Raw genomic sequence first — 13,851 nt, 5'->3', positions numbered from 1 at the left:
TGTCAATATTTTTATGTACATTATGTTTCTTGTAAAAGTATTATTATAGTTATTTTATAGCGTTACACAGAGAAAGATGGGATATATTAAGAGTGAATAGTATATAATTGTATGTACTCGTTAGAAAATCGATACAATTGATATGCCACATTTTTCAATCTTTATACATATACTACTTACGTATGTATCTGTTTTACAATATATAGATTCGTTAAAGTAAATAGCAATAATATATTATAATGATTTTATGATTGAAATTAAAATATTCCATACATTTTTGAGTTTATGAATTTCTATATTGAATATTTGTTGCTACAATAAATTATACATTTTAATTCAATTATATGTATACGTAAAGAGTAAATGTTATAAAAGATGGTGTTCCTGTATTATATTTTTTAATATTATGCAAAACTAGATAAACTTAATTGAATTGAGATTGTAAAAACTATCGAAATGATGATACAACCTGCTGTTACCAATAGAGGTAAACTTAAAATATTATACTTAATCAAACATTTCAATTTTTTATTTCTGATTTTGTAAGAATATCAGTTCCTCATATAATTATAAATTGCGATTATTTTAAATTAAGGAACTTAGGTTTGCTTTAAGAATATATAATTTACAAAATGTATATAATTTTTAAAGATCAGTTTGTATCTCCTTAATGTTTTCTATACTGATAGTGTTAATGCCACATTGGCGCTCTCTTCAGTTGTAAATATAAACATGAGATAGGTGATCTTATTTTTACTTAAAGTCGCGTAAATGAACAAGGAACATATCTTGATTGCATAATAATTTGTAATGAAATATGTTATTTCTAATAAGAGGATGCTCGCTTAATATTTACCAGTACTGTAGAAATTTTATAGCTAAAACTAAACTGATCGAATTGTGTTATCCAGTGTTCCTTAACCTCAACAAAAAGGCTAATCTATCTGTATGTCAATTTTGTTCGAAAACGACTTTATTTGTAACTAATGAGCATGTTAGAAAATATTTAAATCATCTTATGAATGCGTATCAAAGTGGTGATGAAAAACGAGGAAGTATTTCTGATATTCTTAAAATACACGAAATTCCCCAGTTGCTGAATGAGAAAATTAAGATAATTGAGAATATAAAGGATTTGAACGATCTTGGTAAGTACTTCGCATTCATTTACATTATCGTAAACTAAACCCTCTTTCCTGATTGTTCAACAAATCTATGTAACTTATGTTTTAGTACCTGAGAATGAAGAAATGAAAAATCTTATAAGAGAAGAAGATTTAACATATACACGACAGATGTCACAGATTGACGAGAAAATTTTAGATGTTATTTTACAAAAAGTAGATACTGAAAATTATGATAGTGTTGTAATGGAGATAATGCCAGGTGTAGGTGGTCAGGAAGCTATGTTGTTTGCTAAAGATTTATTAGTTATGTATGTAAATTATTTTGATCATTTAGGGTTTAGTTATGAGACATTGGAACAGTTTGAAAGTGACACAGGTGGGTTAAGGAGAGCTACTTTATTAATAACGGATAACAATGCCTTCAAGAAATTAAAATATGAAAGTGGTGTACATAGAGTCCAAAGGATTCCAACAACAGAGAAGTCTGGTCGTTTACATACCAGTACAGCTGTTGTAGTAATCACACCAGAACCCAAGGATGTTGATATCAAGATAGATGAGAAAGATTTGATAATAGAATCAAAAAAAGCATCTGGAGCTGGAGGCCAACATGTAAATACTACAGATTCAGCAATTAGAATAACTCATATACCCACTGGTAAAGTTATAACTTGCCAAACCAATAGGTCTCAAATAAAAAACAAACAGTTAGCACTAACAAAACTAAAAACTATATTGTTTGAGGAACAATTGGACCAACAGGTTTCCCTTATTAATAAAATACGTAAGAAACAAATGGGGTCGAGATTGAGAAACGAGAAAATCAGAACATATAACTTCAATCAAGATCGGATTACGGATCATAGAATATCAAATGGCACAATGTACAATTTAAGAGAATTTATGGAAAATGGAACAAATCTGGAAATACTGGAGGATAGGCTCTACAAGGATATGCAACAGAGGACCACGCTGGAGATTATAGAGGAGATGATGAGTCAATTCAAATAACACTAGTCCAACATTTGCCATTTTGATAAGAAATGATTTTCATTTTACATAGGCAAGCCATTGTACATAGCAAATTGTAATAAACTCTGTGTAATACAAGTAACATCATTTGTTTTTCGGATGAAAACTCGCCACGTCTTCTATCAATAAAACCTTTCTGTTTCGTTTAAGGAAGCAGAGAAGTTATTGAATTAGAGAGATCAGTTGTTTATTTGAAAAACATACAACAAGATTTTGTTTCTTTTTTTCTTTTACTTTTGTTTCGTTTTGTCTCGTAACCGCGTGTCCAAAGGCACACATCCTTGTAACTCTCATATAATACATTAATATACAAAATTAATATTCGTAATCTCTATAAATATCAAACGACACGTTTTACATCGGTTAATGTACAAAGCGCTGTGTGTGTGTGTGTGTGTGTGTGTGTGTGTGTGTGTGTGTGTTTCATAGTGTCATGAAAGTATAACTCTTATATACGACCCTGCTCGCATATACGTAGTTTCCTATAAAATTCTACATAGTTGAATGCTCCAAAAATTAACATTAGCGACCATGACGAATTAAGTTCGTGGTAAATGCGATTTCATCGTTTCCTCACAATTTCCTTCAACCGATTATCCCACGAAATGTAGGTGCGTCCTCCACCTACGAGCGTTTCTCGCGTGAATTAACTTCCTCCTTTGTACCACACTTTAAATCTAGATCTTAAACGCGTCATATGTATTTCGACCGCTCTAGAATTTTCTTCCTACGCAAGATTGGTCGAGTGTATGATTTGTAGAGTAACTAGCAGCGACAGTATTTGAATGAGCAATGTATTTTACGTTTCCTTATTCAATATTTCTATACGCGATATTTCTTTTTGTTAAGAAAGTATACTTTTGACTACTGCTTTCTTGTCGTCTTTTCCGATCTATGTAGATTTATAAAATTTTGATTATATCCATCTGTTAGCTTCCTTTTTTCCATTCCAATCATACGGGCAAAGAATAAGCGCTGTAAAACTTTTGAGAATTTGATTAAGTGCCTATAATAAGTCTAAGAAATATAATCGGATGAACAAAAGTGAAGAGAAGGATAAAAAGAAGAAACAGAGCAGGGACGTATATGAAATAGACACCGCATTGCGTTTCAGGCAGTAAGATTGTTTTTAGGACTAGTTCGGCACCGATTCACGGGTATACATCCTCTTTAAATTTCGTTAACCCTGATCCCGTGACATAGTATAATCCTTGAGGTACATTGATGATTGGACCAATTAGTATAGAGGTGCAGACCCTGCTTGCACCATCGTCAAAGTACCATTTAAGGAGACAGTACCAGGACTCGGAGAATATCTCCCTATTATAGCGTCGCTATAAACACTAGAACATCTTGAAATCGCGATAACTATAAAAACGAAAAAAAGAATATCGATCGATTCGTAACGAATTATTACGAATTGTACTTTTCTTTCGTTTAATAGCTTTTCGTAAAACGTTGATAAATGTAATACGTTTTTGCGAACCCGAAAAACGTTCTAAGGACATCTATATACTGCATAGCATGAACGGCCGCGAAGATAATCGTTCCGTTTGATAATCGATTCCGAAAAAATCAGCAGCGTGTAAATTTGTAACTGAAATTTTAATCGCCTTCTATCTCTTGTCTTTCGTCTTAAATCGATCCAATGAAACATTAATGTTGACCAAAAACGAGTCGGTGAACCAAAGTGTAAATTAATGATAAAAGAAGAAGGAGGTAGACATTCGGCGCCACATTCGAAGCCAAACCGCAAAGATCTTTGATCTCGCTCTCCCTCGCGTGACTACGAATACAGGATTGAGGTCTCTTTCGTTTTAATGAAGTGAGCGCCTTCTGGCATACCAGTGAATTATTCTCGTAGATTATTTCTTCTGGAATGACGCTCAAAGGAGGCATCATCATTTGCTCGCAGCTCTCATCAATGTTCACAACCAGAAGAAGCATGTTACTGTATTCAACTGGTTGCACGATGTATTTACATCCTGTATTTGCACCTATATCTGTGTTGGACAAGTTGAAGGATGCGTTTCGCAAATACAGATATACCTGATAAAATTGAAAGAAGAATGGTGTAGTCTCGTCGCGGTAAAATTGGAAAATATGTCACAATGCAACTGATATTTTATGAAGTTTACCTCTTGATCGCAAGCTTCTGGTCGTGTTCTATTGATCAAAACCTTTTGGTCGAATAGCCTCTCATCCTTAGGATCTATCGGTGGTTTCTCTTCGCTTTCCTGGTAGTCTTCATGCATACTTTCATCTTCGTTCGGATAAGCATACGCTTCTGCGTAGTCGGATTCCCAAATTCCAGCTTTAGCCCAAGCCCAGGCTGCTTGCCCGACGAGCCACGAAACCATCTGTTGCATGTGTTTCCATGGCTAAACATGTAAATACAGTAACTCATTAAAAAATATCATTATATATTTGTATTCAATTCTTCATAAATATTTTACTAATATAAGTAGAAAATAAAATGTTCTTACCGTCAACAAAATGCTTCCATCATTACTAGTTTGCTTACTTTTGAAGCAGACCGCTTGATAGTCGAATATTCTGATTTTTTCGAAGACACCTTCTTTTACCAAACTAGACATAATTGGTCCTTTCAGTTCACCAAAGAATTTCCCAGCATCAGATTTATCTTCGGCTGCGATCACGTATCCATTGTCGTCGATCAAGTAGCAGGCCCAATTATCCGCAGCGCAATCTGTGCACTTTTCACCTCCTTTGCAACTAAATGTAATATTCTGAAAGAGAGCCTGAAGAGCGGTATGTTGGAACTGGAAACCAACAACCGCAGCTGGCGCCTTTTCCTTATCAGTCCCTGAAGAATAAAATAAATAATTGACTTCAATATTTTCATCCGATCTATCCTTCCGAACAACTTCTAAATTTGCTTTAGGTAATTTTCAACCTTTTAATCTTCTTTTAATTTCTTCAAATTTATTTATCTTTTTACGCGACATTTTACCGATAAATATGGCACGACTAGCAGTGACAAGAGTAGTGTTGTCTGCCCCTTCCTCGTCGATTGGCACGGAAAAGACGAAGCTATCCGAATTCACGTAGTGCTGTTCCACAGCACGCTTGTACCACACTTCGTCGATAGCTCTGGGATACATCTTACTGAAGTGGTCATCAGGAATAGTTTCTTCTTCGTTTATCATGAAGTCTTTCCATCTCGTCAGACCACTATGGGTAGCCATGAAGGCAAGCGTTACGCCGAAACGTTGTTGGAAATCTTTCCTACAAGAAAAATGGTATTAGATATATGCAGAGGATACATTCTTTCCTTAAAATCCAAGTTCTTTATTTTCTAAGATACTTTATTTTCTGCTGTGATGCTATATTTGATATGATACTGCATTATGGGAATACTGGCTGTGGTTACTCATTTGCTTCGCTTCGTTTGATATTTTTTGAGTTAGAATTTGTTATTTATAATAGATTATCATGGAAAGCTTCACAAATGAGTTTGACTACTATACAGTATAATAAAAATGATTCTTCAGTTTTTCAGTCGCCAATGTCCTCTTCCTCTTCAAGGTTCCAATACTGAAAGTCTATCTTCTTCCTCGGACTATAATACCTTTTACTAATCAAATGTACAAGGAATAATAGAAGAATAAAATACAGATTGTTGAGAAGATTTAAGGAAAAGAAACATTAAATGAATGTTATAAAAAGGTATGTCCTTAATAGTAACAGAGATGATAAATTAATCAATATCAAAAAGAATCAGCAGAGATAAATAAAAATATACGAACTGTAGAACGAAAGTTTGTACAAAGAAAAAAGCAATAGCACATTGTAGTCAACTGGTTAACTTCTAAAAACGTAAGGTGCGTTTATGATGGACGTTACCTGGGCAGCAGATTCATCAGCCTAGCTAAAGGTCTGCATGGCGTCAAAGTGGTCAGTATTAGTAAAAAAGGAAATGGGTGCACTTTTTTGTTAAAATTTTGACAGAGGACAGAATATAAAAAGAAAGAAACGAGAGAAGAACTGTGCAGAAAACGTAAAAATATAGAGGGCACGAAAATGGGGGCTCACCGAACCTATTTAATGGTACAGTGGCGTATAAACATTTTTTTCGATCTTTTTAATCTCTTTTTTAACAATTTTAACGATTCTTCTCAAGAGAAAAGATGATATCCTATCCTTAATATCCCCAGACCATTGAAGCTTCATTTAATATATATTTTTAAAGCGTACAATCCACCAAGAATGCTTTGCTATTTTGTTTTAAAAATAAAATCATATCGGTACTCACCCTGCCTCTTCGCGTGCAGTTTTGGGATTCGCGAACCATTGGGTTACCTTTGCATCGAAAACCAGACTCAACAGAAGATCCCTGTCGCAGTAATAAGAGTCTTTGTCCGCTTTGTATGGTGTAGCTATTCGAATCAAAGAATTTGTCAGTTACCATTTCATTTGATGAGGGTATGATAAAGACAAAGTATGCGGAAGCTTACGTTTTGATTTGCGGTGAGTGTCATTACCGGAATTCGTGGCTGAATATTCCGGTGGCTGGGATGGCTGTTTCATGTCATTCCACCTCCAGCCTGGCTGGCGGGTTCGTTGTAGGAAGTGCACAAGCTGCTCTTCCGAGGTATTGAACGGTCGGTCATCTTCATAGTGATACCTACATCAGAGGATTATTTGATTCATTATAGTTCTACCAAGAAATAGCTGAAGAATAAAATTGTAAAAAAATAGGCTGTTGATTACTTTATATTTATTCACTTACTTGCAGTATAGCCAATGTGGATGTACCCGCCAGTTTTTACCAGTGAAATAATCAGACACGTTCTTGCCTATAACGGGCAATCTTATTAAGATATGATTAACAAATAATCGGAAATGTAATGTAACGATGAATTAAATTAGTGTGATCACAATGTATTGGTCAGAAGAAGTTTAAAGAATTATTCGTACAAGAGACGTAAAGTATTCGAAGAGTTTCTGAGATTTAGACCAGAAGTTTGAACATTCCCATGATTGTATGTGCAAGAAGAAGAGATAACTTCATTTCCGCGGCCTTTTTGATTATATACGCAGGCAAAAGTTGCCAGTTTCTCCCGCAAATGTGTATGCTCGGTGGAAAGTTTACAATCAAACTTCTACCGAACTTTCCACGTTGCATATACATCTCTGCTATTGAATAAAACATTGAATTCTATTTACAGGCACCGTTGAAAAGTTTCGAGACGAAATTCTCTCGATTATTAAAAGTTCAGCGTCCGCAGATGCGTCTGACTATTTTAATTCTTGAATGTTGCTGGTTTAACGAGACTTATCTTTAATGTGGGGAATTACAAGAATGCAAAAAAGAAAAATTATTTTAGTTATTATTGAAATGCATTTTACGAACGTACGTACCACTAACGTGTGAACGATGTATTTCTTCGGTTGCGTGCACGCGATAATTTCCAATGTGTTCATGTTCCGGCAGACTAACCACCACCGTGAATGGTGTATTTGGTATACCTGTGTAATCGTACTTCCTCCTTACTCTACCCACACGTTTCTCCAGAAGAAACAGAAGAGTTCAAAATTAATATTTCTGATATTATATTGTTCTAATTATAATACCGATCTTAATACAACTCACCATATCATCGTAATGATATTTCGTGTGCAGTGTCACGCTACCGTTTTTTTGGTCGACCACGTCATCCCGAAGCTGTGGATAAATGACTATTACATATATAGTAGTAGAAATTATTTATTTTTCGAGAAGCTAATTTACATGTACCGTAATAATTCCTTCATCGAACTCCCTGGGTTCCCTATCTTGATCCATCAGCTCAACCTCCGCCATGTCGACGCTATTGTACGCTGGTTTTAGGATGCCCTGAAACTATATTTCCACCACCATAAATAACTGTAATGACATTCGTTAGGTGATTTCGAGTGACATCAAATAATTTTAAAGAGAAGTTAAATATGAAGAAAATTCCTTACCACTGGTCGGAGGTCCGGATGAATCAGGATGAAACCGTTATTTGTCACAATGAACGCGTATCCATTGACGCCAAGCTGTTTTTGAAAATAAAAAGTGAGAATTAATATTTTATTTCTAATAGAAGGAAACGCTAAATGTAGTCTACTCACTAAATGTGGCATCATGAGTTTCTGTATCTCTTCGATAGGAACATCCGTACCAGCGACGCCGAGCAGATCTGCGATTCGTGTCTACACAAAGAATCATGACAACGTTTTAATAAAATCCAGTAAACAAATGATTAATTTGTGTGTCAAAATTAATTACAAATCATCATCATCCCAAGTCGCATAACCATAAGCGTATCTACCTTCTCCAATATAAACGCTATCACAATAAATTCGTCTAATGACACACGTTCTAGAATTAAATAACGATAGTTACTAAAAAAGAAAAACCAATAGCAATAATAATAATAATGTTCACTGACGATACTGCTGGACGTATAACTAGCTCAACTACGTTCTCAATAATAACGATAATAATAAGAACGATACACAATAAGGACAATAAACGTTTGACGCAGGCTATCCTAAGTGTTAATAATCAAATCACAATTAGCCACGCCGTTATCCTTCCGATAGCCGTCTATTTTTCTCCAAATTTACTGCAAAAGGATTTTTTATCGAATACTAAAATAAAAATATCAATTTATATATAAAGTGAATACTGCAAAGGAATAACTGAGGAATCTAATGAAATGTAAGTTCGTAAATTTTGTCCTATCTTTTTTTCTCTTGTCTTTTTTCTCTCTATGTATTAGTAGAAAAAAAGATGGCCATAGGAACGATGCTCGAATTAATTCTACTATGTTACTTGTCTAGCGAAATCTAGCACTCAATAAAACTGATCAAATTGTACCACGTGTACTTGGTACTCATTTTATACCCAACCAAAATATTCTCTCTTGTATTCAGTATGAGTATACGTATACATATATAGACACTGCAGAACCAGAAGTTCTTCTACGAGTCTCAATGATAATAATAATAATAATAATAATAATGGTAATATCAAGAGGAGGTATCGTTGTTCGCAATCCAACAGGCGAGCGGGATTATCCGCTTTTTTCTACTCGTCTCGAACAGGGCACAGGGTAGACTAAAGTACCTAAACCTACCTAATGATTAAACTAAGTCCAATACTAATGTTAGACCAAAGTAAGATACCAGAGAGATGAACGTAGACCTAAATGTAACGAAAGATTTTTACGCGACATCGATTTCATCCCTGGATATCCACGTCTCGTTTAAAAAAATTGCTATTTCCTTAATTTACATTATTTTACAGTAAAATATAGCTTTCGTCGTCGACATTACAAAATAAAATAATTGTCCATTGCTATTAAGAAGAGCTCTAGATCAGGCAGATAAATTTTCCATTGGTAAACGTGGAGACCAGAAAGGACCAAGTCGCGTACTTGAATACAATAAGGTGAAAGGATGGGTACAGGGTTCTATGCATTGAAACAACGTTGCTTGTGTTTTTTGTTTAGCTGCCAACCTCTCTTGTCTCTGTCACCCAGTATGCTTCGTTCACCAGCACCTGCCTTGTGATGTTCTGTGGACAAACAGGAACTTAAAACCAAAGGAAAAAATGCACTCATTGCGGAGGTGATTTGCGCGATTAAACGTTTATCCGTCAACGAATAAAGAGGGTAATACGACACGTGTTGATATCGTCTGATCGATCGAACGAAGGCAGTGGAGTGAAAAGGGGTTATCATGGGGAGAGCGATGATCGTGAATGCCTGCTTGCTCGAGTGTTTCGATAATACCACCATCGTTAATTTCATTTCATTCAATAATATACATAATCACAAAGAAAACCTGACAATCGCCCATTTGATCATGGCGTGATCGACTAATTGATTGGTGTTCGAATTCTTACAAGTCAATGTATACACAGGTATAATAGGTGTATCTCACCGTAAATAATTATTAATAGAACGGGGTTAATGATAATCTGCATACAGCGACAGGGACGTTAATCTATTCTCGATATGTAATAACACAGGTTCCAGGATATTTTTAATGATACCTAAAGCTGAATCTTTTATTTATGCACCATGGATATTGCATCATGTGACGTTGCATGTAATTACATATATTTAATTGCATCGGGTATACTTGAATTTCGAAATTTTTCATATCAATCTTCACCATCCGAGATAGAATATAATTTTTTGTAAGAATATATGCAGAGAATCTAACGTAACAGTTACGACGTGTCCTAGCACGTTTCTAGAGAATTAGTTGTTTTAATTGAATCGTATAAGGAAGGAAGATCTTACCGCGTTCTCTCGTCGGTCGAACACCGGCATGCTAACCGAAGTCATTAGCCTGTATTCCTGAAGATCGCCGCTCTGGTCGTGCGATTTCCTCTGCTTTTTCACGAATCTGCGATCTCGTTCCTCGGCATTGAAGAATTTTTTCCTGCTGTGAAGCATGAGGAATCTCTCTTTCTGTTCTTCGCTTTCTCTTTGCTCCCACAACCAATCAGTCATCTTTGGATCTGTCACGTCGGCGTAGACTGGAGTCCAGATCGTTGGATGATCCGTACGACCGAGAACCAATGGTCTTGCCATTACAGGAACATATTTAAGGACCTAAAGACGACAATTTGTTAATTAATTCACCCAATTGATATATAAACTAAACTGAAATATAAATACTGATCAATTTAAAGTATAAAATAATTAAACATACCTCTTCCCTCACTTCAGCCAAGGTGCAGAGATGCACGAAGTAACCTCTGTTAGCACAGGCCATCCACTGCACCTCCTTTACGTCTGCCACTTCTCTGCCAATCAGATAAGTGAACATTCTGACAGGCATGTCAGCTTTAAAGGGTTCGTTGGAATTATCTTCCCAATTGTATGTCTCGAAGATCTCCTTGTAGTTATAAGGAACGCCGTCTGTTATCAGCATAATCGCTTGGTTGCACCTGGCTCCTTCCCTCTCGGTTCGGTAGGTTCCGAGGAGCTCGAATGCGGTGGTCAAGGCCAGGGAAAAATTCGCAATCTTCTCCGTGTCTAGATTCATGATAGCTCTCTTTAATTCCCTCACGTTCGCTAAATTAGCTTGTACTAAGGTGTCGTTGAAACATGGCACCACCTGGAATACCATTTTTTACTGGTTCGATAACTGGTTATCATAAATATGATCGATAACTAACTCATATTTGTCTCGTTATAAAATCTAGCTATTCGTTCTTAATATAGGATTATTTCTGTGTCAATTACCTCTTTCGTAACATTGGAGAACGTTATGATGTTAACAAAATCATTGTTTCCAAGAGTGTCCAGAATATTATTCACTACGTGTCTAGCAATTTCTCTGCGAATCCCTGTCATACTACCGGAAGTATCTATAAGAATAAGAATATCTTTTGGACTGGTAGCTGCCTCGATGTACCAACTTCTGGTTCTGCAGTCGAACAAATCCACAGGCTCCATCAACCAGTTCATCGCAGGATATTGTCTCATGAAACCAGTCGCGCTACCAAAATATTGCCAAGACAACGAAGGATCTTGTTCGTAGTTGTTGATGAAGGTTTTATCCAACTCCTCGGACCATTTGATCGCTCTAATTACGTTAGATGCTCGATCATAGACATTCGTCGGAACGTGAACTGCCGACATGGTCAAATTGACTTGACCACCGAAGTGAGCACTGTGTTTCAGATCGATCGTGTTGTTCTTTGCGTTGATATATAAGAAGGACTCCGGAGGATCGGCATCTGGAGCGGACAAGGCTGATGTTTCCGCGACATCCATGATTCTCTATGGTAACATTTTAAATACGACATTTACGAATTGCATGATTTTTACCTAAAAGCTGACCAATTGTCGCAGATGTTATAATCTATATTATTAAAGGCTTTTTATTAATAAATTTGTAGCGCTAGGATCTATTTCTAGGCTGGTTAGATTAGACTATGTACCTTAATAGCTGATATCTTCGATTCCATCATGGCTTTGATGTCTTTAGCGATCTCGTGGACTAAAGCAGTACCATCACGTGGCTTCACCGCTGCCTGTTTGTAGCTCTCGGTGAACTTGTCCACGTTGGTCACAAACTTGCCCAACTGCGACAACTCGAAACCTAACTGTTTTGCCCATGTTCCCACTCTGTACAGAGAATAAATTTCAAATGGTCGCACTACTCGTGTACTACTAGTCTAACATAATGTTATGTTATATTATTTTAATGTTATGTACGCAGTGGATGTATTTAAAATATTACGGTTTACCAATTGGAGACAGATTGAACTCCAGGAAATTTCTTATAACTGCACGAAATAGTAAGTCAAATCTAAAGGTACCCATATAATTTGTAAATAATTATACAATTATCTATTTAAGTGTCAATTGTCAATGCTCAAATGTCATCAAATGTTTCAAAATGCCGATAATAGAAAGAATATAAACGTGTTACATGAAATCCATAAACTCCGCCGTTCCTCGTTTCCAACATTCTACGTCTCTTGTAAAATCTCCAATTATTCCAAGCGACCTTCGCTAAAACTACAAAGGGACGACCTACACAAACATACCAACGAGGAACGTGTATCAACATCCACGTTTTCATTATATCAAGGGTTGCGCATGTGGACTAGTCGTAATAAACTCCTGATAATTCCAACCGTTTTATCAACTACATAAAATTCGAACGTGGAAAAGGAAAAAATGGAAAAATTCTCATGTACGAGTTACTGGATGAATAGTCGTTTCGAACTTACTTGTCGGACGATATGTTGTCACCATGTGCCTCGATCAGGATCAGGATGACGATAGCAGACAGGAAACGGAGCCTCATAACTCTCGTCTTCTTCGGCGCTCCGGTGTTTACGCGAGGACACGGTAAACAAAACTGAGGCCGAGAGAAGGCTCGCGTCTGACATTAAGGATACTCCGGTCCGACCGTAGTCGTTGTCGTCGTGCTCGTCGTCGTCGTCGACGTCGTCGCCATGCAGTGCGCGCACCGTTCCACTCCGGACACCACGGTACTCGCCAGTATGGTTTATCGATCGTTCGGCGAGACGTGGAGCTTGCGCGCGATGACGAGCAGAGAGGCGTCGGAACGGCCGGCGAGTCCCGACGCCGCGTCGCCGTTCGTATAAGCATCCTTACGAAATTGATAATAATGTTTGTCTCTCGGAAAAAGTCACCTTCGAGCTCGGCCGCCCTTGTTTTTCCAAAGATTTTCGTAGCGGCGATTTTCGTGGTTATTGTAGGTGGTTGATGTTTTCGCAAATTTATAGAATCGTTCGAGTTCTTCGTTGATTTGACAGATTTTCGTAGATTTCTTGGAATATGAGGAATGACGGAGTTGATAAAATATAACGATTGATTGGTTTAAGAATGAAAGGATTAGTGAATCTATTGTTAGATTTGAGAAAATACCTGTTATGTTTATCGTCCAAATTTAAGAAATGGTCATCCTTGAATTTTTAATCTTGTTTAGCGATAGGAAAGAGGAGATGAGGAATCCAATGAGTTGGCGTTAATGGAAGCTTTTCTAAAACAGGCATTGTTGAATAATTAATTTTTCTACATAGAAAAAAAAACTGATTGGAAAAGATTGAAAAAGAAACTGATTAATTTTGATTAGCCATTTTTAACGAGTATAATTTTATTTGATACAAGAAAATGGAATAAAAAGTTACAATTAAGCTGGC

The 13,851-nt window shown here is 36.4% G+C and overlaps 2 protein-coding genes across 5 annotated transcripts; one reads left to right on the top strand and one right to left on the bottom strand.

Annotated features, from left to right (window-relative positions):
* Nucleotides 1-699: 699 nt before the first annotated feature.
* Nucleotides 700-2,241, top strand: mRF1 (mitochondrial translation release factor 1). The gene is made up of 2 exons (XM_069126007.1): nucleotides 700-1,148; nucleotides 1,234-2,241. The coding sequence occupies exons 1-2, from the start codon at nucleotides 818-820 to the stop codon at nucleotides 2,136-2,138; spliced, it is 1,236 nt and encodes a 411-aa protein (XP_068982108.1). The 5' UTR covers nucleotides 700-817; the 3' UTR covers nucleotides 2,139-2,241.
* A 339-nt stretch (nucleotides 2,242-2,580) lies between these two features.
* Nucleotides 2,581-13,279, bottom strand: stj (voltage-dependent calcium channel subunit straightjacket). 4 transcript variants are annotated; one of them, XM_069125964.1, is made up of 19 exons: nucleotides 12,913-13,279; nucleotides 12,115-12,301; nucleotides 11,414-11,953; nucleotides 10,878-11,285; nucleotides 10,463-10,777; nucleotides 9,673-9,729; nucleotides 8,280-8,360; nucleotides 8,130-8,204; nucleotides 7,921-8,025; nucleotides 7,777-7,848; nucleotides 7,545-7,692; nucleotides 6,913-6,979; nucleotides 6,638-6,807; nucleotides 6,436-6,559; nucleotides 6,027-6,059; nucleotides 5,134-5,408; nucleotides 4,646-4,986; nucleotides 4,298-4,540; nucleotides 2,581-4,208 (listed from the first exon to the last, which is right to left on the bottom strand). In XM_069125964.1, the coding sequence occupies exons 1-19, from the start codon at nucleotides 12,987-12,989 to the stop codon at nucleotides 3,816-3,818; spliced, it is 3,711 nt and encodes a 1,236-aa protein (XP_068982065.1). In that variant the 5' UTR covers nucleotides 12,990-13,279; the 3' UTR covers nucleotides 2,581-3,815. The 4 variants fall into 4 exon arrangements, with proteins under 4 accessions (XP_068982065.1, XP_068982067.1, XP_068982066.1 ...); XM_069125966.1 differs by lacking the exon at nucleotides 9,673-9,729; XM_069125965.1 differs by lacking the exon at nucleotides 6,027-6,059 and having other exon boundaries at nucleotides 12,913-13,278.
* Between the last annotated feature and the right edge of the window lie 572 nt (nucleotides 13,280-13,851).

The sequence above is a fragment of the Bombus flavifrons genome, chromosome 13 (assembly GCF_040668555.2).
Source record: "Bombus flavifrons isolate JBK064 chromosome 13, iyBomFlav1_principal, whole genome shotgun sequence".
Classification (NCBI taxonomy): Eukaryota; Metazoa; Arthropoda; class Insecta; order Hymenoptera; family Apidae; genus Bombus; species Bombus flavifrons.
This window is presented reverse-complemented; position numbering and strand designations above follow the sequence as displayed.

Excerpts from the sequence above, each read along its gene's own strand:
- stj (XM_069125964.1), bottom strand. The coding sequence starts at position 12,989 with ATGAGGCTCCGTTTCCTGTCTGCTATCGTCATCCTGATCCTGATCGAG. Across the intron at positions 6,808-6,912 it reads CCACATTGGCTATACTGCAA|GTATCACTATGAAGATGACC; the intron begins GTAAGTGAATAA and ends CCTCTGATGTAG. Across the intron at positions 5,409-6,026 it reads CTGATGAATCTGCTGCCCAG|GAAAGATTTCCAACAACGTT; the intron begins GTAACGTCCATC and ends TTTTTCTTGTAG.
- mRF1 (XM_069126007.1), top strand. The coding sequence starts at position 818 with ATGTTATTTCTAATAAGAGGATGCTCGCTTAATATTTACCAGTACTGT. Across the intron at positions 1,149-1,233 it reads AAAGGATTTGAACGATCTTG|TACCTGAGAATGAAGAAATG; the intron begins GTAAGTACTTCG and ends CTTATGTTTTAG.